The sequence below is a fragment of the Trachemys scripta genome, chromosome 18, assembly GCF_013100865.1.
Source record: "Trachemys scripta elegans isolate TJP31775 chromosome 18, CAS_Tse_1.0, whole genome shotgun sequence".
In the NCBI taxonomy this organism is placed as follows: domain Eukaryota; kingdom Metazoa; phylum Chordata; order Testudines; family Emydidae; genus Trachemys; species Trachemys scripta.
Genome location: NC_048315.1, coordinates 18073990 through 18095540, shown reverse-complemented (window position 1 = coordinate 18095540; position 21551 = coordinate 18073990). Strand labels below are relative to the sequence as shown.

General features: G+C 44.2%; 1 protein-coding gene across 2 annotated transcripts in view; it reads right to left on the bottom strand.

Annotated features, from left to right (window-relative positions):
• Window positions 1-10707: 10707 nt before the first annotated feature.
• HSD3B7 (hydroxy-delta-5-steroid dehydrogenase, 3 beta- and steroid delta-isomerase 7) overlaps window positions 10708-21551 on the bottom strand; it is an 18970-nt gene continuing 8126 nt past the window's right edge. The window contains exons 2-5 of one of the 2 annotated variants that reach the window (XM_034752947.1): window positions 20951-21059; window positions 16797-16896; window positions 14654-14816; window positions 10708-12808 (exon numbers count right to left, since the gene is read on the bottom strand). In XM_034752947.1, the coding sequence (XP_034608838.1) occupies window positions 12369-12808; window positions 14654-14816; window positions 16797-16896; window positions 20951-21059 (812 nt within the window). In that variant the 3' untranslated portion in view covers window positions 10708-12368. The remainder of the gene's footprint in view (window positions 12809-14653; window positions 14817-16796; window positions 16897-20950; window positions 21060-21551) is intronic. The other variant, XM_034752946.1, reaches the window with a different exon arrangement.

The window sequence follows — 21551 nt, the reverse complement described above, 5'->3', positions numbered from 1 at the left end:
CTGCACCTGTGGCCATGGAGGGATTGGCTCATGCTGGAAATTCTGACTTTATCAGAATGGCAATTTATTAGTCCTATGAACTGCATTTTAAAATATCTCCCTTACTATTATTATTCAAAGGGGTCCTATGTTTGATGGCCTGCTAACAGCCAGCATATTAATACCAATGTCAAACATCCCAACTCCTTTATAGCCTGAGTCAAAGATGGATGCTCTTACATTAGTGTGTCGTATTCCGATATATTGATCTTTGGTGGATTGAGAGGAAAAATTATCCAATTTTAAATCCCGTAGCTCTCTGCTTTCTGTGAATCCTGCCTAATGGGATGGACATGTGTGCGCGCACACGTGTTGATATGCTATCACTGTATGTTGTCCCTACATTTTGGGGAATTTCAGTGGGCCTTATGGCTTGTCGTCGTAATCAGGGGCAGCCTCTGAACCTTGAGAGCTCTGCATGAGGTTGCTGTGTCTGCTAGAAAGATGTCGGGCACCAACACTGCCTTTATCAGATGGTGGAGTCTTGCCTCGAGCAGCTAGAATTTGTGTTCTGCCCTTTACAGCCGCTGAGGTTTGAAACCTAGACCGTTGTGATGCTGGTAGGTTGTCGTCCTAGCAAACGGTCTTCCTGTGGCTAAGCTAGGAGGAGCTGTGATCAGGTCAGCTTGGCCGGAGGGGACCCACTTTGCATCCCTTCATATTTCAGAGACTGCACTGAAGGAACGTCAACAGGGATAGTAAATGTCCCTTTCATCCCCTGCAACGGCTGCTCCTATGGCCTCCCATTCTTGCTCTACTTTAACATCTGCTTGGTATTTACAAGGTGCTCCAGTCTCCCAGTGACGGGTGGCTACACAGAGTAGCTAGATCAGGCACAAACACATAGAAACCTCCTTGCATCCTCTTAGCCAGCCGCGACAGAGATTGCCCTGCAAACAGCGGCCTCCCATATCTACTCGCAGGAGGGAGAGGTGTGGTGCCGAGATTCCTTTTGCAATAACTAACTTGCCGCCCGGCTAATTTCACATGGGTGGTACTGAGATCACAGGCTCTAATCATTGGGAACAATTGGTTGGGTCCCACACTTTAGCCGCAAACCCTTTCTCTTCCCCAGACCGTCTCCAGCTTTAACAAGTGGCAACGCTCTTAATTACATATTTTTACCTCCTTAGCTCCAGCCACTGTTTTCAGTGCTGGGGGGGGAGGAGGAGTGAGGGGGAAGGAAAGCGTGGACATAGGTTCAAAGGGTAGGGCTTCAAATGAGGACAGTGCCAGGAGGGAGCCCGATGAAGTGAAGTCAGTCCAATTGGCTATATTGTAATTTAATTCTCCACAGCACATTTTCAACAGAAACCTTGGCCCTGACTGACCATTTCTTGGTTTCCAAATGATTTTCCCCTTCTATCTGCTGGACCGTTGCTGAGGGCTGTATTTCTTCTCTCCCTTCTGGCTTGAGGGAGGTTTTCACTTGGCTCGTTTTCCATCTCTGGTTTTTGACATGTCAGTCTTTGTCATCACCCCATCTCCTCCTTCTCCAGTTCCCTGTTCTGGACATCAAACTCCTTTAGTTCCTTCGCATTCTCCTTTTGTCTCTTCTTTTACCTCTGCTGCCCCCGATCTCTTGACCTTGTTACTACTTGCACCGAAAAAGCCATTATTTGCAACATAGGCATAAAATACTGTGGAGCGCTGCACATTTTGTACACGGAGAAGCCAAAAATAAGAGTAGCAATTTGCTTGAACATGTGTGATAACAATATTAAGGTTGATCTGTTGCAAATCATAAACCTATACAGATTTGCCGACTTATGTATTACATAAATACTAACAGGTGCCGACACGCATAACACATAAATGCATGCATAAATATTACTGCATTCATAGTACAACAGTTGCTATTGGCATAGTTTAGAATTTATTATATTTTATAGTTTCTTCATAGGCAACGGTTTGTCCATCGTCCTCCCGGATGGCACATCTACAGTGGTTTCCCTGAAAAGCTTGCCATATGCATGTCTTGAGAGGAAGGATGGCCTAATGGTTAGACCAATGGATTGGGACTCAAACCAGTTCTCAACTCTGCTGCGTGATCATGAACAAGTCACTTTCTCTCTGTGACTCAATTCCTTGGCTGTTTAGATTATAGGGGTGAAATCCTGGCTCCTAGGTAGGATTTCACCTGAAATTATTTGGGGGCAGGGATGGTCTCTTATGGTGTGTTTGTACGTTCTCATCCAATGGGGCACCGGGTCTCAGCTACTGCCTCTAGGAGCGAAGGCATAACTAATAATTAGAGCTGGTGAGAAAATAAGTGTTTTTCCATGAAAACGTATGGAAGAAACAAAACAGGTGCATCTTTTTTTTTTTGTGTGTGGACATTTTCTGTTTTTGTTTTTTTTCCCCCCCCAAAGAAAATATGAAAACTTGTTTCATTTTCCTTGAAAATTGAGACATTTGAAAATTTCAAAAGAAATGGAAAATTTCCTTTCCACCATTACTGATTTGTCTGTGCCTTGACTAGCACTGCAGTGTTCCAGATACCAATACAGGGTAAATGGTCTCTTCTTTATGGTGGCCTCCATATATAGGCAGGTAATCCTGATTCTTGGAAGGTCTCAAGGACACCCAGAAGCCCTGGATAAACTCGTGTATTTATTAATCCAAACTCCTGGTTGGCTCTCTCCCAGGTTCAGAGGATGCTGCCCAGATTTAAAGTATTGTTGTCTAACTAGGGAGGCCCTTTGCAAGATGGTTGCCCTGCAAAGCTGACCTCCGTTCTGCTGCTCTCTGTGCCCCAGGTTTAAGGAATGCAGCCTCCTTTCTGTGCTGGTTGAACTCTGGGAAGCTGCCTGACTTTCTCTGCATTGCACTTCGGAGGTTGTACTGTTTCTCTGAACATGGAGCACAGTACAACCTCCCTCAATCGATGACAGGGCTGCAACTTACCAGGTTCCGTTACCCAGGGGTAAGGTGCCTCTATAAAGCCAGCCAGATGTTGAGGTGACAAGGGTAAGAGAGATGGGTAGGTTGTCTTCCACGTGGCAAACACCGATCGAAAGGACAAAACTGGGAAGAAAATTTAAAATCGTATTTTAATGATTCTAAGAGCAGGAGAAACAATGAAAAGTTAAAATACAGAGGCCAGACTTCTCCTGGAGTAAATCAATGCAGCCACTGATGTCAATGAGCTATCCTGTTTTAAACCAGCTGATGATTTGGCCCAGTATATATTAAAAATTCTCCGTTTGGCTGGTCTTGTAACCCTGCGGTCAGGTCTATGCATTGCCATGTGAAAACCTGCCAGTACACCAGGAGAGTCCAGGGTTTGAGACATAAGGAAGGTAACTTCACCCCTGAGGGAAAAAAACCAAAACAATAAGGAATTGCTTGACAGTCTCTACTGAAAGAAAAGTGACTGAACCAGCAGGTTTTTCTCTCCTACTGCCACAACTGTCAGACTAAGGAGACTGTCAGTTTCTTTTCCTCTATTGCATCATTTCCTAGCGTGTTGACATGGCTCACGTAATCTACGAACTGAGGCCCGCTTTGATTTAGCGCTGTTTATAAACCTAACTAGGGTGACACGTTTTAGTGCAACACATAAAATTCAAGGCTTTTTCTTAAGCTGAGGAAATGAGGTTATGTGACATTGTTCCAAAATGGAGGGGAGTATTTTAAGTTTCAATGTAACTGGCATCAGGAGAAGTTTGGCTTTAGGGTGATTGACCATCCCCCTGCCCCCACCGTTTTCTGCATATCTCAAGTGCGACATTTTGTGGTAGAAAGAAGCTAATAAAAACTTAGTTAAAATCATAATTCATGGAGGCTCTGAGAAAATTGAAATGATGCTGTGTGCTTCAATAGCACAGCTCTGCTGAGTGGCTTAGAGCAGTTAAACATTATGAGTTAAGCCCTCATAACATTGCTGCTGTGCGTGTAAAAGTCATTATCCTAATTTTACAGATGGAGCAACGGAGGCAAAGAAAGGCCAGGTGACTTTCCCAAGTCTCACAGTGATTTCAGTGGCAGAGACCAGAATAGGGCACAGTCTAAATTCCAGCCTTCCGTATTACCCGCTTTGTACCCCAGCGCTGCCCAAAATGACATGGATGCTAAGAAACTTGTACATCTTATTAACATGAATTTGTGGCTTGCATGTGATTAAGGAGAATGGTGAGTTTACAAGCCGATTATAAAAAGTTATGAATTGGGCTGGTAACTTGGGCTTGCACTGACTTAGCCATGTTTTCATGTATTTTGCAAGTGCCTTGGCTGAGACAGTAGTTTTAGAGTCACTAACCTGCTTACTGTTCTAATAGTAGCATTACTGCTATTGGTTTGCATCCAGCCTCACCCAGGATACTGAATCTCTTTCTTCTGGTTATCTTTTGGATGCAAGTTGTTGACTTGACTTTGTGATAGCAGCTATTAAAATTAGCCGCAGCCCCTCCGCTGCTTTGCTCTTCAGAGCAGCACTTATGCAACTTTCATCTATCTGAGAATCAGCATGCAGTAGTTACTTGTCTTCGTTAGTATCTCCCAGCACAGGAACAGCTTGGTCTGCATGCCTGGTTGCATCCATTAACAGGGTCAAGCTAAAATGCTGTAAATCAGTTTTAAAGTTATTATAAGCGTCCACACACACAGTTGCATCGGTTTAACTTTAAGCCCAAACACACCTATCTCTCTTCCAAGCCTTCTCTCCCTTGAACTGATAGAAGTTTCCTGTATTTTCTGTCCATGGGGAATTGTCATGATGACTTGAGCGGCTCAACTCACAATCCCTACAAACTCCCTCCAGTTCAGTGCTGTCAAATGGCTGTAACCAGCTAGGAGAGAGAGAGAGAGATCAACTTGCGTGTCTGGTTGTCCCTTCTTAGCAGCTCCCATTTCTTTGCTGGGTTTAGACTTTGCGTCTAGTGAACTAGCTTACCTGAAGCATCAGTGTGTAACATGGCAATGAATGGTCTCTTCTAAAGGAGGGTACCTTATATATTGTCTCCCCATTTTTTTTCTTTTACTCCATCTATCTTCCCTACACCCAGTCTCTCGCTAAGTTCTGTCACTTTTGTTAATATCACTAAAATCTATCCTTGGCTTACTATACTGGGGCTACCAGGTGTCTCTCTCTTACCCTGATTACAGTAATTTCCTCCTGCCTGGCTTTTCTGCTTTGCCACTCTCTCCTCCAGCCTGGCAAAAATCCTACAGATGGGTCTCTTCCCCTCCCATCCCTCCCGCTGCTTCACCCCTTCTCGGAGTCCTTTCACCGGCTTCCGGTATGTCTTGTAGCTGTTCGCCTCTTCCTCGCGCACAAGTACTTTTCTCCTCCTCCCTATGCTCTTTCCTTACAGATCCCTTTATTCCTCTTTTGCTTTTAGCTTCCAGCCTTCTATTATGCTACTCCCAGAGTCTGGAGCACCTCCCTCTGTGCTTTTCTCCTCCTTCAAATTCCTCTTTAAACCCTCCTCCTCATGGTCAAAGATCGACACTTCCTCCCTTACCTGCTGATTATATCCAGTGTCCCCTTCTGTGTGTGCTCTGTCTCTCTTAGGTTGGGTGGCTGGGGTTTTCAAAGGAGTGAGACTCCCAAATCCCATTGTAATTCAATGCGAATGAGGCACCTACCTGCCTTGAGGTGCTTTGGAAACCTTTCACTCTTGAAGGCAGGCAATGGATGGTGCTCCATGTTTGTGCCGGCCAGTGCAAATGTACTTTACTATGTAAATTGTATTAATAATCTGAAAATGCAACAGTGTGTGAGTTATATGCACATGCTCAGTGATGGGTTGGGCTGGTTATTGGCAGCTTATATTCTGAGCAAGGCAGATCTCGTAAGCATCATGGCTACAGGGCAGGGCCCCAGTGTTGTTGAGCGTCCCTAACCCTTGAATCAGTCTGTACAAGTGGCTGCTGAATACTAGGTATGTCTTCTCTTTCAGGGTCCAATCCTGCCTCCGTGCAAGTCAATGGAAAATTTCCATTGGTGGCATCAGTGGGAATAGGACCCTGCACCCTCTGTTAGTTGCTTGCGTGTTTTAAAATCTGTTCTTTGTGGACTTGACCCTGCCAGGTGGCGAGTTGGCTTCATTCCCATTGAATTTATCACCTTGACAGTTACATACAGAAGGTGGGGGGCTGTGTTGTATTTATAATCTATATAAATGTCAGTAATTTATAGTCTATGAACTTCCTTGTCAAAAAGGAGCTTTCAGATGGCATTTGAAGAGAGACATGTGGGAGCAAATAGGGAAAAGGAGGGGTGTTCCTGGCACGTGGCATAGCAGGAATGAACATGCAGAGGTCGGTGTGGGAAAGGGACATGAAGGAGCCATTCCGATGAACTGCTTTGGTTAAGTGAATAGAGCATGGTGGGGAGTAAAAGGAGAGAAGATCAGGAAGGATCTAAGCGATGGACTGACCTGAAGAGGAGAGCAAGGAGATTGAATTAGACCTGGGAAGCATCAGGGAGCCAGGGAAGTGTGCGTAAGATGAATGAAGGGTTGGTAGATGATTTTACAGGTGAATTATGGACTAGGGAGCAATGAGTAGGCCAGAGAGGAAATGTTCACATTAATAAAGATTAAAACCTGATTAAGACCCGGGCCAGCCTGTTTGGGTTGGACAAGGAGGAACTAGGTTGTTCATACGTCCCTTACACAGTGGCTATTTAGAGTGGGATATTTAAAGGTCTTCTGAATTGGTCTAGCGCTGCTCATATTAAAGTCAAGGGGAAAAGTGGCCTGGACTTCTATGGGGAGCAGAGTGGTGTCAGTGTTCAGCACTTTTGGAAAAATCACACCCTTAATTTTTGGTCAAATCCGTTTCGCACTTAAGTCATTTTGTAGTTTGGAATCTTTTATTGTGGCTCTGCTGGTAGAATAAAGTGTTACATTTTATTTAACATTATATGCCTGGAAAAAATAAAGCATTTAATTTACATTTTACAAAGCGGATACTGCAGGTTAATTAAGTATCAATTGCATGTTATAGGCCATTTAAGATATATTAATAACATAGGAGATGAATCTCCTTGGAATTCAATTAAATGAAAAATCACCCAAACCTATGTGCAATTGTATTTATATAATACATAAAACTTGTGAATTATAGTGAAGCCTTCCACGTTCAATTGCTTAATGGCAATTAATTGCTAAACAGCAGGAAATCAATATAAAACTTCCGATGACTGTCTTCCAGAGCATGGGTATTTCGGTGCATTTCCCCCATATAAATAGCCACTGCTATACTATTGTGTCTCTTCCTACATCTCTTTCTTGTATTCTTTTAAGATATATATTTAATATGGAAGTGCTTTCCCTCCAGTTATTGTCTTTGTGAAATGCTTTCGAGTTAGACTAGGGTGCAAACCTTTGTCACATTTATGAGCACAGTGTTCATATTGAGTGCAATGGAACCACTGAAGTGCTCACCAAATGACAGCGTTGTGGCTCTAGGTTATCTCTATAATGGAATAAACCATTGCTCCAGCTCTGAACACACGGAGACTTTGAAGTCTGCATCGGGATTCAGATTTGCATCTTGGATATCACTCTGCTTTAAGGGGAGGCTTTCAAAAGCATCTGAAGGATTGAGGGGCACATGTCCCATTGAAAATCAATGAGACTCTCACTCCTGAATTCCCGGGGGAGTAGGGAGAAATACAAAAACTACTGGAAAACGAGGAGGCATCATCCTTCTCAATAATTTTGTGGTGACGGTGAATCCTTTTGTGAAGCAAAGTGTCAAATAGATGATGGATGTGGCTGAGAAGAGTAGTGTAGCCAGGTATATAAAGCATCTCTCCGGTATCTGTGTGTGGCTGGGGACCAGATTCATGCCATTCTTTTCCTGTATATCCTGGCTTAAAACCTGTCAATATGAGACTGTTCCAGACTTCGCCAGTTTAACGCCAGTCACATGGTGATGAGCTATTAATTATTATGCAGTAACAATTGGATTGATGTACAGGACGCAAAGGGAGATGGTCACTGCCCAAAGGGCTTCCAGTCTAAAAAGGCCCACCTAGTAAAGACAGAATGCACTGGGAAACCCAGAAGAGGGAATAACTAATGTGTTTAGATCACTTCTCAAAGGCATCGCTGAAGATGATTGTCTTGCATGGGAACTTGAATGAGGGTAGGCATGTAGTTCGGGGAAGTGTATTCAGTGTGTAAGTGGCAGTATGGGGGAGAGAGGGGATGAGATGAATGGGACATCAAGGCCGGAGATAAATTAACTCCTCAAACAGGGCTTGTAGTGGTAGCTTTGACAGCTGCCATGGCAAAAAGATGGCAGCTCTCCCTGTGCCGTTTATTTCTCTGGCGGAGAACACTTTGTATTCCTTTCTATATTTCTTCTTCTTTTCTTTCTGCAGTAGTTGTCAGGGATATTAGCATTAAATACTTACTGCTTGGCTTAACTAAGGGGTAAAGATCGGATTTAATTTGTATGGATGAAATCCAATTATACAATGGAGCCCCCAGGGGAGGCAGTTATACCTGCTGAATCTTTTGGATGAATAATTACACACAAAGGCTCTTCTCCAGAAGGAGAAACAGACATTTTTTTAATGTGTGTTACATAATAGGGTTGGGACCCTGGAAGGAGAAGAGAATGAAGCCCAATGCAGGGAAGGAATTAAAGGATTGCCAAGAGAAAACAAGTTATAATCTGATAAATCAAATATCTAACAGGAAATCTGCAGTAGCATTGACTCAGAGGAGCCAAAATGCAAATCGCTTGCAGCACGGCCAAAGGAAGCTAACTCATCCCTTTGGAAAACAGCAATGAGACGTTGCTGAGTGCTTTTTTCCCATATCCTGATCAGCGAAAGGGAATCCTCTCCTCCCTTTTGTCAAAGCTGGCAAGGTACAAGGAGGGGATGGAAACGGCATAGATTCCAAGGCCAGGAGGGACCATTGTGGTCATCTAGTCTGACTTCCTGTACAACAGGCTAGAGAACTTGCCCAAAATAATGCCTAGAGCAGATCTTTTAGAGGAAACATTCAACCTCAGTTTTAAAATGGTCAGTGATGGAGAGACCACCATGAGCTGCTCCAATGGTTAATTCTCTCACAGTCAAAAACGTACGCCTTATTTCTGCTCTGAATCTGTCTAGCTTCAACTTCCAGCCATTGGATCATGTTATAGCTTTCTTTGTTAGAAGAGCCCATTATTAAATAATTGTTCCCCATGTAGAGACCGACTGTAATCAAGTCACCACTTCTCCTTCTCTTTGTTAAGCTAAACAGAGGGAGATCTTTGAGTCTGTCGCTATTAGGCAGGTTTGCTAATCCTTTAATCATTCTCAGGGCTCTTCTCTGAACCCTCTTCAGTTCATCCTTCTTGAATTGTGGGCACCAGAGCTGAACACCGGATTCCAACAATGGTCGCACCACTGCCAAATACAGAGTAAAATAACTTCTCTGCTCCTACTCGAGATTCCCCTGTTTATGCATCCTCGGATCACATTCTCTCTTTTGGCCTCAGCATCGCATTGGGAGCTTGTGTTCAGCTGATTATCCATCATGATCCCAAAATCATTTCCAGTCACTGCTTCCTAGGATAGAGAGCCCCCCCCACCATCACGTAAGTATGGCCTACATTCTTTGTTCCTAGATGTGTACATTTACATTTAGCCATACAGGAACATACATTGTTTGTTTGATATCAGTTTATCAGGCGATCTGGATCACTCTGAATCAGTGACTCTTCTGGAGTTGGGCGTCTACCCTGTTGAGGAACTTTAGAAAATCCTGCTCAGCCCCCATCTGCATCTTTAGGCACCTAAATACCTTTGAAAACCTGGTCCATGGTGCTGCGTATCATCTGCATGCTGATGGCAGCCCAGATCCTCTCACTATCTCCCCAGTGGCCTTGCATGCATGTTGAGCAGGAGGAGAGCCAGAAAATCACCAAGTGGATCTTTGCACAAGGGAAATCAGAGAGCAGATAAGCAATTGTCCAGCATCAGTCATGCTCTGTGATAAGAGAATGCGGCCTGACAAAAGCAACCTCATTTCCCCCAACTAGTATCTTCACAAAATCCCACAGTGAGCTGTATCAAGGGCTGCTTGGCATATTGGAAATCATTAGCATATGCACCCAGGCTGAGATCTTCAAAGCTGCCAATGGGATTTGAACACCCAATTCCCACTCTCTTAGAGGAATTTGGGTTTGAAAATCTCTCTTTAGGTGGCTTTGAGTAAATCAGTACAAGTCAATGAGAAGGTTGCTTCATCCAGGCAGCCTATAGAAACACTTTAGTTAATTTACTGATTAAAAAAAAAAAAATTCAGAATCCCAGGGACTGAAGACTCTTAAAAACCTAGATGGAGAATAAACCAGTTCGCCTGACCAGCAAGGGAAGACTTCAGTGCCTTTAGAAGCCAGTTAAAGCAAAAGTTGTTACCACACATTTAAATCAGAAGGAAAAGTGCCCTACAACTGGACTTGTAGCTCCATCCTGTGGCAACAGAATACTAAGCATTTCCAAAGCTTTAAAAACCACTGCTGGACAATATTTGCTAGAACCTGGAGATGTTCCGACAATGTATATTTTTTCCTTTGTGAAAATCCTAGCAAGCTGCCATCTGCTGCTGAGTTAAAAACCCCAATATCTGTAAAAAGGGTAACATAATGAAATGAAAGACGCTATAGACACAGCAGAGCTGAGTGGGAAAAAATCTGCAACTGATAATTTATTCAATGAATTTCACCTTTGCATATTGTGTGAACAGATTGCAAATTTCTCCAGACCTATTTGTTGTGTGAAATTCTTTACATATTTCTTTAGCAAACAATTCTGCTTAGGCAGATCATTTTGCAAAGAGGTGATTGAGGAAATTCCTGCTAACTTGATTTAAGTCAGTCACGTGGTCTTGCTTCTGTTTCCTGACTGGATGATTAATGTAACTGACCACTAGCCACTCGTCTGATCAAATATACTGCACCAACAAAATTTGTGTTTTGTGAATATTTGAGCACTTGAAATTAAAATTAGCCTTCTATGAATGCTTGCACTAAAGTAAAGCTTGAAAGTTCACAGCTCACGGAAGTGTTGTGAAGCAGATCAATTCTAGTAGAAATTAATTTGTACTTGAATATTGGTGGAAAATTTTCTGCTGTTGACTCAGCAAATGTACAAAATATGGTGAGGGTTTGGTAAGCTGACATAAAGCACAACAGAGATTCAGTTTCAACTCTAAATTTCATATGACTGCCTGCCCCATTTGTGCCCTAGTTATTGCAAAATTTTCCAAGCTGTGCCGCATGTTATTTTACTATATGTACTGCATAGCCAAGCACAGTGAGATGGGTTAAAATGACCCCCTCCCTCTCCAAACTCTGAATGTAAGGGCTTCATTTAATGCAAGTCAGGCCCTTAGGGCCTGATTCTCCTTTACGCCATTCTGGCAGTGGAAAAGGGACTTCATGTGGGACTACGTTACATTTGCTCCCACTTTAAGGTTGTTTTGTACTGCCAGAGCCGTGAAAAATAATCTCTGTGCAAATGAGACTCCGATCCAGTATAATTTTTATTCAAGTTGCAAAATGCATCCAACACTCTGACATCAATTATCAAACCACAGAAATAAGAATGTAACTAGACTGACAAATTGTCACCTCGAGATATTGCAAGGTAACTTTTATGTTTGTTACAATGTTAGGGTTTTTTTTTGGGGGGGGGTTAGAGGTAAAATGTACAAGCTGAGCGGCAGAAAGGATTTTGGAAAAAGGTAGATGTGAAAGCTGCTTCTAAGGATAGTGATGAAAGCCTATAGCTATATATATCTAAAACCCTAAAATTGAGAGGGGATTTCCTGAATTCTCCTCATCCCCCTAAGAATTATTCATTAAAGACCTCTTGAGTGTATAAGTGAAATAAAGACAGTCCACTTACTAAAAAATGGCTATTTGAGATCACTTTAAAAGTGCCAGTCCTGCTGTTGGAAAAGGATGTAACCTATTCAGGATGTGGAATTAAATTGGTTACCAAAAATAATTTTTGTACAAAGATTCAATTCAGCCTCACAAATCAGAGGTCTGACCCTGCATTCCTTGCTCCGATGAAATGCCACGAAGCCAATGGGGCTACTGAAGTGAGTAAAGGCTGTGGGACATGGCCCCTCGTATGTCTGCTGCTGCAAGTAAATATTGTCAAATGGAAAATGCATATTAAGTTTATGGCTCTCGGGGAGTGGAGAAGTGATACATAATAGTAGCTGGAAGTCATTGCTCTGTGTTAGTCTAGGTGTAATGAGTTGAGGGTCTCTGCCTGGTTCCCAGTGGGAAAGTTATGCACATGACCAAATTCAGATGGAATTCACTGAAGGGGATAAGCTCCTTAGTATTAAAAGTGCCATCTAGGTCTCCTTCCCGTGGTGCTGATGGGATCTCGAGTTCTTTGTAGCTGACTTTAACCACTCTGTAGTTCGGCGTTTACTCTCTCCCCAGCTGTAGAGGGGGGTGTACCCGAAATGCCTGAAGGCTTTGTCTGTCTCATAGGAGAAGGTGGTGGTTATTGTATTCAGCAGAGGCAAGTTTAGGAAGGGCTGTGGTTTCCAAAAGGGGTACAAAAGGATCCTGATTATCCTATAAACGTATATTTGTAACCATACCTTCCAGTAAGGTATGCGTGAGCCCAGCCTTATTGAGGGGTCCATCCCTGACAACAGCTGATATCTCACTAGGAAGCCCTTCCTCGTTGGGGTGTCATCGTAGGAATAATACACCTGCCCAGCAAGTACGTCTGGTTTCAGCTGCAAGTTCCGGGCTGCAAGCACATGCATCCATGCAACATTCCCTGGAGAAGGAGAAGGGAGAGTAGGAATGGAGGAGGAGCCAGCTTGGTCCATGTATTACAAGAGCTTACACCTCTGCATGTTTCGTAGGCAGAGCATCTTTTTCCATCTTGCCTCACCTTTGTCACCCAACCTTAGTCTGGAGGCAGGACCGGCTCCAGGCACCAGCCCAGCAAGCAGGTGCTTGGGGCGGCCAATGGAGAGGGGTGGCACGTCCGGCTCTTTGGCGGCTGTTCGGCGGAGGGTCCCTCACTCCCTCTCAGAGCGAAGGACCAGCCGCCGAAGACTGAAGCGGCGGCGGTAGAGCTGATCATGATCGCGGCTTTTTTTTTTTTTTTTTTTTTTTTTTTTTGCTGCTTGGATCAGCAAAACCCTGGAGCCGGCCCTGTCTGGAGGGACCTGGTTGTTGCCCAAAATATCCAAGGTCCAGTGGTGGCTCCAGGCACCAGGGCTTAGGGTGACCAGATGTCCTGATTTTATAGGGACAGTCCCGATTTTTGGGTCTTTTTTTTTTTATATAGGCTCCTATTACCCCCCTCCCACTCCCATCCCGATTTTTCACATTTGCTGTCTGGTCACCCTACCAGCGCTCCAAGCGCGTGCCTGGGGCGGCAAGCCGCAAGGGGTGCCCTGCCAGTCCCTACGAGGGCGGCAGTCAGGCAGCCTTCGGCGACTTGCCTGCGGGAGGTCCGCCGGTCCTGCGGATTCGGCAGCAATTCAGCGGCGGGTACGCCGAATCCGCGTTACCAGCGGACCTCCCGCAGGCATGCCGCTGAAGGCAGCCTGTCTGCCATGCTTGGGGCAGCCAAAAAGCTAGAGCCGCCTCTGCAAGGTCCATTCAATCTCTAGTTCCCCTTTTGAGATGGCCAACAAGTGTCCATTGTGACTTTGGTTCCTGGGAAATGTAGGGGCAATATTTCATAGTCAGAGACAGATTGGACTCAATGGTTTTATTCCTGGCTCTGCTGCATGTCTTTGGACAAGTCGCTTAACTTATTTGGCCTGACTCTCCTCTAACAGTGATTTCAAACCCCTGTAATTCCATCCTTGGAGATTACTCTATTCTTAAATCTGGAAGATTTACTGGACAATTCTATCCCTGCTACAGTACGGTTCAACATACCGATAAAAGGATCTCTTCTATATTAAATTCTATAGGTTTTTGTACAGAATCATCTTAAATTTCCATAGAATCCTGTTGGTTTAATCCCTATTAAATTCAGTTGCTCTCTTCCTTCCACAAGGAACGTTTTCCAAACTTTACAAATAGAACTGGTTGGTCTCTTCCCGCCTTTGTGTCTCCTTCCCCCAATCTAACACAGGGTTTAAAAAGAAGAGGCGAGACTTTTCAAACAAAACAAAAATTTTCATTTGGTTTGAAATTTTGTTTCTAGGAGATGAAAAATTTTATTTTGAAAACCAGTACGTTTTCAAATTCTGGGGGTTTTGCTTTTTTCCCTTCCTGGAATATTCCCCACCCGCCCATCCCTGGAAGAAAAAATACATTTCTACCACCTCCCCCCCCCCTTTTTTTTTCTATTGCAAGTTTTTTCCGTGTTCTAAAGGATTTTTCATTTTGTTTAAAAAAAGAGTAAAATTCCATACAAAAACTTAGAACAAAATAATAAAGTTGTTTTTTAATTTTTTCCCCAGAAAACCCTTAATTTTTTTTCCAGCCCGCCCGATTTAGAATTTTTAAAATTATTTCTGTGTTCATTCTTTACACTCCTTGCTCGCTGTCGGAACATTATCCAGGGTGTATAATAGTCTCATGGCCAAAAAGCAGACTGACCCTTTAAAAAATAATCTGGTAAAAACCTGTAAAGGAATCAAAGCAACATACTCACCTACGTACGTGCAATTACGTTCTGTATCTTCGGGTTCCAGGTAGTCCAATGCACCTCCTTTGGCTTTGGCCACGGTATGCGAGTGCTTTAGAACCAGATACTTCTCCCCATAAATTGTATTTGGACAGATGATGCATGTTGCAAGTTTGCCACCATTGCTTAGCTGTAAAATCAAAACCAAATGTTTGACAGACAAGGTGGGTGAGGTAATACCTTTTATTGGACCAACTTCTGTTGGTGAGAGAGACAAGCTTTCATGCTTACACAGGGTTGTTCTTCAGGTCACACAGAATGTTAGCAGGCTATGGATTCGAGGATGAGATCTTCCATGGTATTTTTGAGTTTGTTAAATAAAAAGCATGTCATGTGGAAATAAACAGACTACTAAACTGCTTAGGCACTTTTGAAAAAACACTGTGAAGTCCTGTTTTCAGAAATGATTTAGGCACTTGGGGCCAGATTTTCAAAGATATTCAGGTGCCTAAGGTTGCATCCTAGTGGGATTTTCAAAAGTGCCCAGGTGCCTAACTCCCATTGACATGCCCAAGTCTCTTTAAAAGTCAATTGGACTTAGGAACCTAAGTGCCTAAGGAATGTCCACACCAGGGGTAGGCAACCTATGGCACACGTGCCAAAGGCGGCACGCGAGCTGATTTTCAGTGGCACTCACACTGCCCGGGTTCTGGCCACCTGTCTAGGGGGCTCTGCATTTTAATTTAATTTTAAATTAAGCTTCTTAAACATTTAAAAAACCTTATTTACTTTACATACAACAATAGTTTAGTTATGTATTATAGACTTATCGAAAGAGGCCTTCTAAAAACGTTAAAATGCATGACTGGCACACGAAACCTTAAATTAGAGTGAATAAATGAAGACTCGGTGCACCACTTCTGAAAGGTTGCTGTGTCTACACAACACACTAAGCCCAGTTCTGTGGCACTCGGGCTTGTGGTCTCAGTGTTTTCAAGCCTGTGCTTGAGCATCCACAATGCATTGTAAACCTGGATTTACAATTGCTGCACCTGGGCCTCTCAGCCATTCTGTGCGTCCATACTGCACTGGGAAGACCTTCTGACTTGGGCCTGTGACTTGAGCCGCATCCAGACTGCAAAATGACAGGGCTTGGACCCCAGTCACAGCAGGACTTTGGCTTTCACCCAACCCTCCTAGTGGGGTCTGAGAACCTGGGTCCTGAGTACTTGCTGACCCGAGTCAGCCTGATTTGTGTGGACAGAAGAGGGACTTGAGCTTGAACCTGGGTCAGAGCTCAGGTGTACTATGCAGTGTGGACATCCCTTTTGAAATTGGGACTTAGACTCCTATCTCACTTAGGCACTTTTGAATATCCACTTACATGGAATATTAAGGTCAATGTGGTCTCTTGGGCCCTGATTCAGCAAAGCACTTGAGCTCATGCTTAAGTAATATTCTGTTCCTATGAGGCATCTCCATTACTGGAGGTTTGCAACCCTGGTAGCCCATTCTATACACTCCTCTGCTTATTTCTTTGTGAATAAATAGTCCTGTGGATCCATCCAGGGTACCACATTGTCTATCCAAGATCTTTTTCTGTCTCGTGTTCTTCTGCCATCAAGTTTCCCTTCCAGTGCTCATAAACGTGCATTACCCACTAAACCTCTTAAAATATACCTTGTAAATCAAATCTATCTTTTCATAAGATCTTTAACTAGCATTTTCTGAGTTTCAAGTCTCTCGAATACTCATTCACTGGTTACGTGGTCTATCCATGATATTTTCAGAATTCTTCTAACACACCATAATTCGAAGGATTGTAGTTTCTTTATAATTGATTGCTTGAATGTCCATGTTTCACAGCCATAATTTAACACAGACCAAGTGTAAGTTTTTAAGACTCATAAGTGGCATTCACTACAATGGAATTTAAGCATGTGCTTAAAGTGCTTTGCCAAATCTGGGCCTTGGAGCGTTACGGTCTGCTTTATGATGCTGTGGGAACACCCAGCATAAATCAATTTAAGGCTTTTCTATGGGAAATCAAAACTGCAGCTGTTTGTAGTTGATCAGCTTTGAGTGGCGGGATTGTATGAAGAGAATCATGGGCTCTTGCCTTCCGTAAATCCTATGTTATGGTACTGAGGCTGCTGTCTGACTCTTGTACCTCTTTTCCATTGGCTTCAAGTACCAATTTTTCTGCCATGGCCTTAGTCTTCCCATAAGGCAGTTCCACTTCCCCACTGTACTTGGTGTCTTCTGTTCCTCTGAGATAAATGAAAAGAAGCAGTAAGTGATCAGGGTACTACAAGAGACTGCCACAAAGCTGCTAGGCAACATCTCACCTTTGGCTACGAATTACATGTCTTGGGCAGGGCCGGTGCAACCCATTAGGTGACCTAGGCGGTCGCTTAGGGCACTACAATTTGGGGGGCGGCGACCGCGGCGGTATTTCGGCGGCGGGACCTTCTGCAGCCTCTGTGGGGGGCGGCATTTCGGGGCGGGACCTTCCGCTGCCTAGGGTGGCAGAAAAGCTGGCGGCGCTCCTGGTCTTGGGAGTCTGGGAGAATGAGGCCCTGATCAATACTGGGGGAGTCTGAGGTCTCAACAGCCCAGAGTATGAACTGTTTTCAACACTACAAAACGTATTCACTGGGCTGTATTATTGCTGGTTTGTTCTCGTTTTTGTTTAGTGGGGTTTGCCTATGTCTAATTAACCTGTGTAACTCACTGCCACATGACATACAATGACTGAAGCAAATAATATTTCAAAAGAAGTAGGCACCTCTGAAAACAATAGACTCAGCTTTTCTAGCAACCCACACATGGCTGAATGTGGCCCAGGAAGAGAGAGGGTAGAAAGAATAAAAGCACTCACAGCTAAAAAAGAGAGACAGGCCCATTACCTGGCATAAATTAGAAGGAGCAGTTGCTGTTTAATTTTCCAATACTATTAATTATAAGGCATTTGCCAGCATAGTAGACACGTAAAAGGGCTGCATACAGTATTAGGTGATCGCATGGCAAATTATATTATGGGCAAATCCTGTTCTTAGGAGGTAAGCAAAGATGTTCCAGCTGTCTGGCTATCACAAGGACCTTTTCTGTAGTTGCAAGGAGCAGGCCCAGATGGATGCAGTGCGGGGAGCACTTTGCCGCTGCTCTAAAAGGAGCAGCACATGCCCCAGGCTAGCTGTAGATCTTCACTTACTACTGAGTGAAGGAGGGGGAGGCCCACAGCATGGGGGGATGGAAGAGCTATAGAATAATCAGCCACACAGACACCTGCAATAATCAGCTACAGAAAGGGAGGACAGAGCAAGATACCAGAGGATTGCCTCTTGACAGAACCCTGGAATTTTGTCCATAGTTACCTGGCTTGGTTAGTGAATAAACCATAGATGCTAACAAGGTGGGTTCTAGCTCAGTGTGGAATCTGGAAGGCATTTCAGCAGGGCGAAGAGATCTTGAGAGATGGGGGAGCAGGGAAAATCTGCTTTCCTCTGGAGCACTAAGCAGGGATCATCCATTAGGATCAAGTGTATATGGACACACACTGTACTTCCTGTAATTACCAGGAAGCTAGGCTTTGGTTCTTCCAATCTTCCTATCTGCTGGTCTATGTCCCCTTTAGCAGTGTGCAAATGCTGCAAAAAATGTCAGTGAAACTTCCTGCATGTTTTTAACGAATTCCCTTTTGTGTTTTGCTCTCTGGGTGAAAGTCACCCCTTCCCCCTCCTGCCGGCAGAGTGCCTGCAGAAGACCCATGCATGGCTCCAGGGGACTTGGAGTCCTCTAAAGGCCTTAAGTCTTGCACTGCCCTTGTGCACAGGAGTGAATTCCACCCTCCATGGATCGTCTAGCAGACGAGTTTGCTGGCATGAACATTCTCTGAGCCAGTGGAGGTTAACCAGATATTGAAGTTCACGGGTAAGGTGACCAGATAGCAAATGTGAAAAATTGGGACAGGGGGTGGAGGGGTAATAGGAGCCATATAAAAAAAAGCCCCAAATATTGAGACTGTCCTTATAAAATCGGGACATCTGGTCACCCTATTCATGGGTGGCAGCCACCAATTTTGCCCACAACAGTGGGGACTGAATTAGGGATGCCCAGAACAAAAAGCATGAGCTCATGCTTATATAGGCCCAATCCAATGCCTTAAGCAGATCATCCTTCCTATTCGCCTAATAATGAGTGAAGTGTCACCACATCCCTCTGCGGTACAGTATTATTGTCCCCCATTCACAGATGGGGAAAGTGAGGCCAAGAGGTTAAGGCCTTGCCACAAGTTCTCTCACTAAATCTCTGGCAATAGGAAGGATGATCTGCTTAAGGCATTGGATTGGGCCGCAGGAGATCTGGGTTCAGTTTGCGGCTTTGCCACAGATGCCCTGTGTGACCTGGGGCAAGTTACTTGATCTTTTTGTGCCTCGGATCTCCACCTATAAAATGGAGTGGTAATACTTCCTCTCTCCCCACCCTTTGTCTATGTAGTAGTACAGTGTCTAGCACAATGGGCCCCCGATTTCAATGGGGACCGCTAGATGCCGCAGTAATTCAAATAAATAATAAGAGTCGGGAATTAAAAACTCAACTCTCCTTCTGCCCTGTGCTTTTATTACAAGGCCGTCCTCCCCACTCCCTGTCTGTGGGTGATGCATAGGACAAACAAACTAGAAAACACACGTGTGGGGCATGGTTCATTCCACCCTTAGGAGCCTCTGGAGGCCCAAGACAATTAGGAGGTTTATCTAGAAGTTCTAGTTTTAATTACTTTCTTTCTGTATCTTCAGATCTTTTTCTCTTTAAAAGAAACTGCTCTACCAAGGATAACTAACGTGCATGTGATTCTTGGACTGCAGTGCGCTGTTGGGAGTTCTCATCCCCCCACCCTTTAAAGCTTGCCCGTAACAAAGAGCTCAGCGTAATGCTCTTGCTTTTCAAAATGATCACAGATAACTGAACACTAATGAGACTGGAGCGGCATTGTCAAAAGGTATCTCAGCGGTAGCTCTCTCAGAGGGATTGAGACTGACAGAGGCATTTTCTATTCTTGTCGGATGCTGAGGTGTTAGCATTATCCCAGCACCCATCACCCTGTCCAGAGACTAATCGGGCTTTGTCTGTGTCAGTTCACCAGGATGTAAAAGTGAGTTGAATATAATTACACAATGAATGATGGGGAGAGGGGGGCAGAGGAGAGGAAAGAAGATCTGGCGCATGAGCTGCAAGAGAGAAGCACAGAGTGGGGGGAAGCCGCATTGCATGTATTTTCAGTGTGGTGACCATGGCCATATTGTGCAGTTTGCCAGTCCTCCCAGCTGGGCTCCATTAAGAGGCAACTGGTGCATTTTCAGACCATGGGCCTCGTTCTTGTCTCGCTTGACACCACCTTGCATCCATTGACTTACTCTGGATTTCAACCAGATACAGGGGAATCGGGCCCATGTTTTCAAAAGGATTTCCTATTTGCTCTACCCGCATGGGACATGAGCCAGAGGGTACTAAGTTAAATTAATTAGGGTCTCTGGCTGCTAGGATCTTTTTTTCACCCTGGATTGTGTGTTTATGGTGTGTTTATTTTGAGGCAAATAACGTTTCAAGCATTCAGGAGACCAGACTAGATGGACTGTTGCTCTGTTCCATTTGGGGCACAGTTACATGCCACTAGGCCACCCCCCTTAGACAAGATTTGGGGTAACATTTGCAAAAGCACTTAAGTCCTACTGAAAGTCAATGAATGGGACTTGAGCTCCTAAGTCACTTGGGCACTTTTGAAACTTGTTAGCCCGTGTCATTGAAAGTCAGTGGAACTTAGGAACCTAAGTGCCGATCACTGCTGAAAATGGGGCGTAGGCTCTTAAGTAACTTCGGCACATTTGAACATTTTACCCTTTGGTCCTGATCCAAAATGACTGTTGATTTCTATGGAAGCAGAATCAAGCCCTTAGCACCTACTCAGGTATGGTCAGGGGATCTAGGGGAATGGGGCCTTGAGGCCAGGGATAAGTGGCCAATGGGAAGGGCTGATAATCTGACAGATACGTAGGTCATATGCAGCTGGGTCATATGCCACTTGGTAAACTTTTTATCCTGGAGTTTTATCCACTAGCGTTCGCATTTAGGCCACATTTGAGGCTGTAATTGCTCAAGGAGAATGGTGGCAGGGAAGGACCAGCACAAAAGGGAATCACCATGGAGGGAAAAATGCCTTTCCCTTGTGTCCAAGCAAAAATCCCCAAGCTGGCTTCAGCTCCAAAGCTCTTCTTTCAGTCATCGGACAAACCAGACAGATGCAACGGATCCGCTTAGGCTCACCTCAGCATGGGTTCTTGTTGAGTGTTGGGTCCCACGGCAGCAATGGAGCTTGTATAGACAACATATGGGACGCTCAGGGTGTAGCAGGCCTTCAGCACATTTTCAGTACCTGAGGAGCATGTCAGGAATGAAAAATAATTAATAACCTTCATTGGTTTGGTTCCTGATCTATTCGCAAAAATAGATTTGCAGAGTCAAGGTTCGGATTTGAACTAAGACTGTTTTCCCACGGGTGGATCTCATTGCAAAGCCACAACAAGGTCTGGGTTCACCACGTTCAGATATTTAGGCAAGATCACTCAGTCACGGCAGCTCACCAGATATGGGACTGGTGGCTACCCTTGAAAATTTAATGTGACTTGACTCACGTGGCTACTATCAGAAGCTCAAAATTTACCATCAAACAGCAGCCTCGGGTGGTTTGCAGATATCTAGACAGAGCAAAAACCTTCTCATTAGATACTAAAACAACAAGGAGTCTGGTGGCACCTTAAAGACTAACAGATTTATTTGGGCATAAGCTTTCGTGAGTAAAAACCTCACTTCTTCGGATGCCGAAGAAGTGAGGTTTTTACTTACGAAAGCTTATGCCCAAATAAAT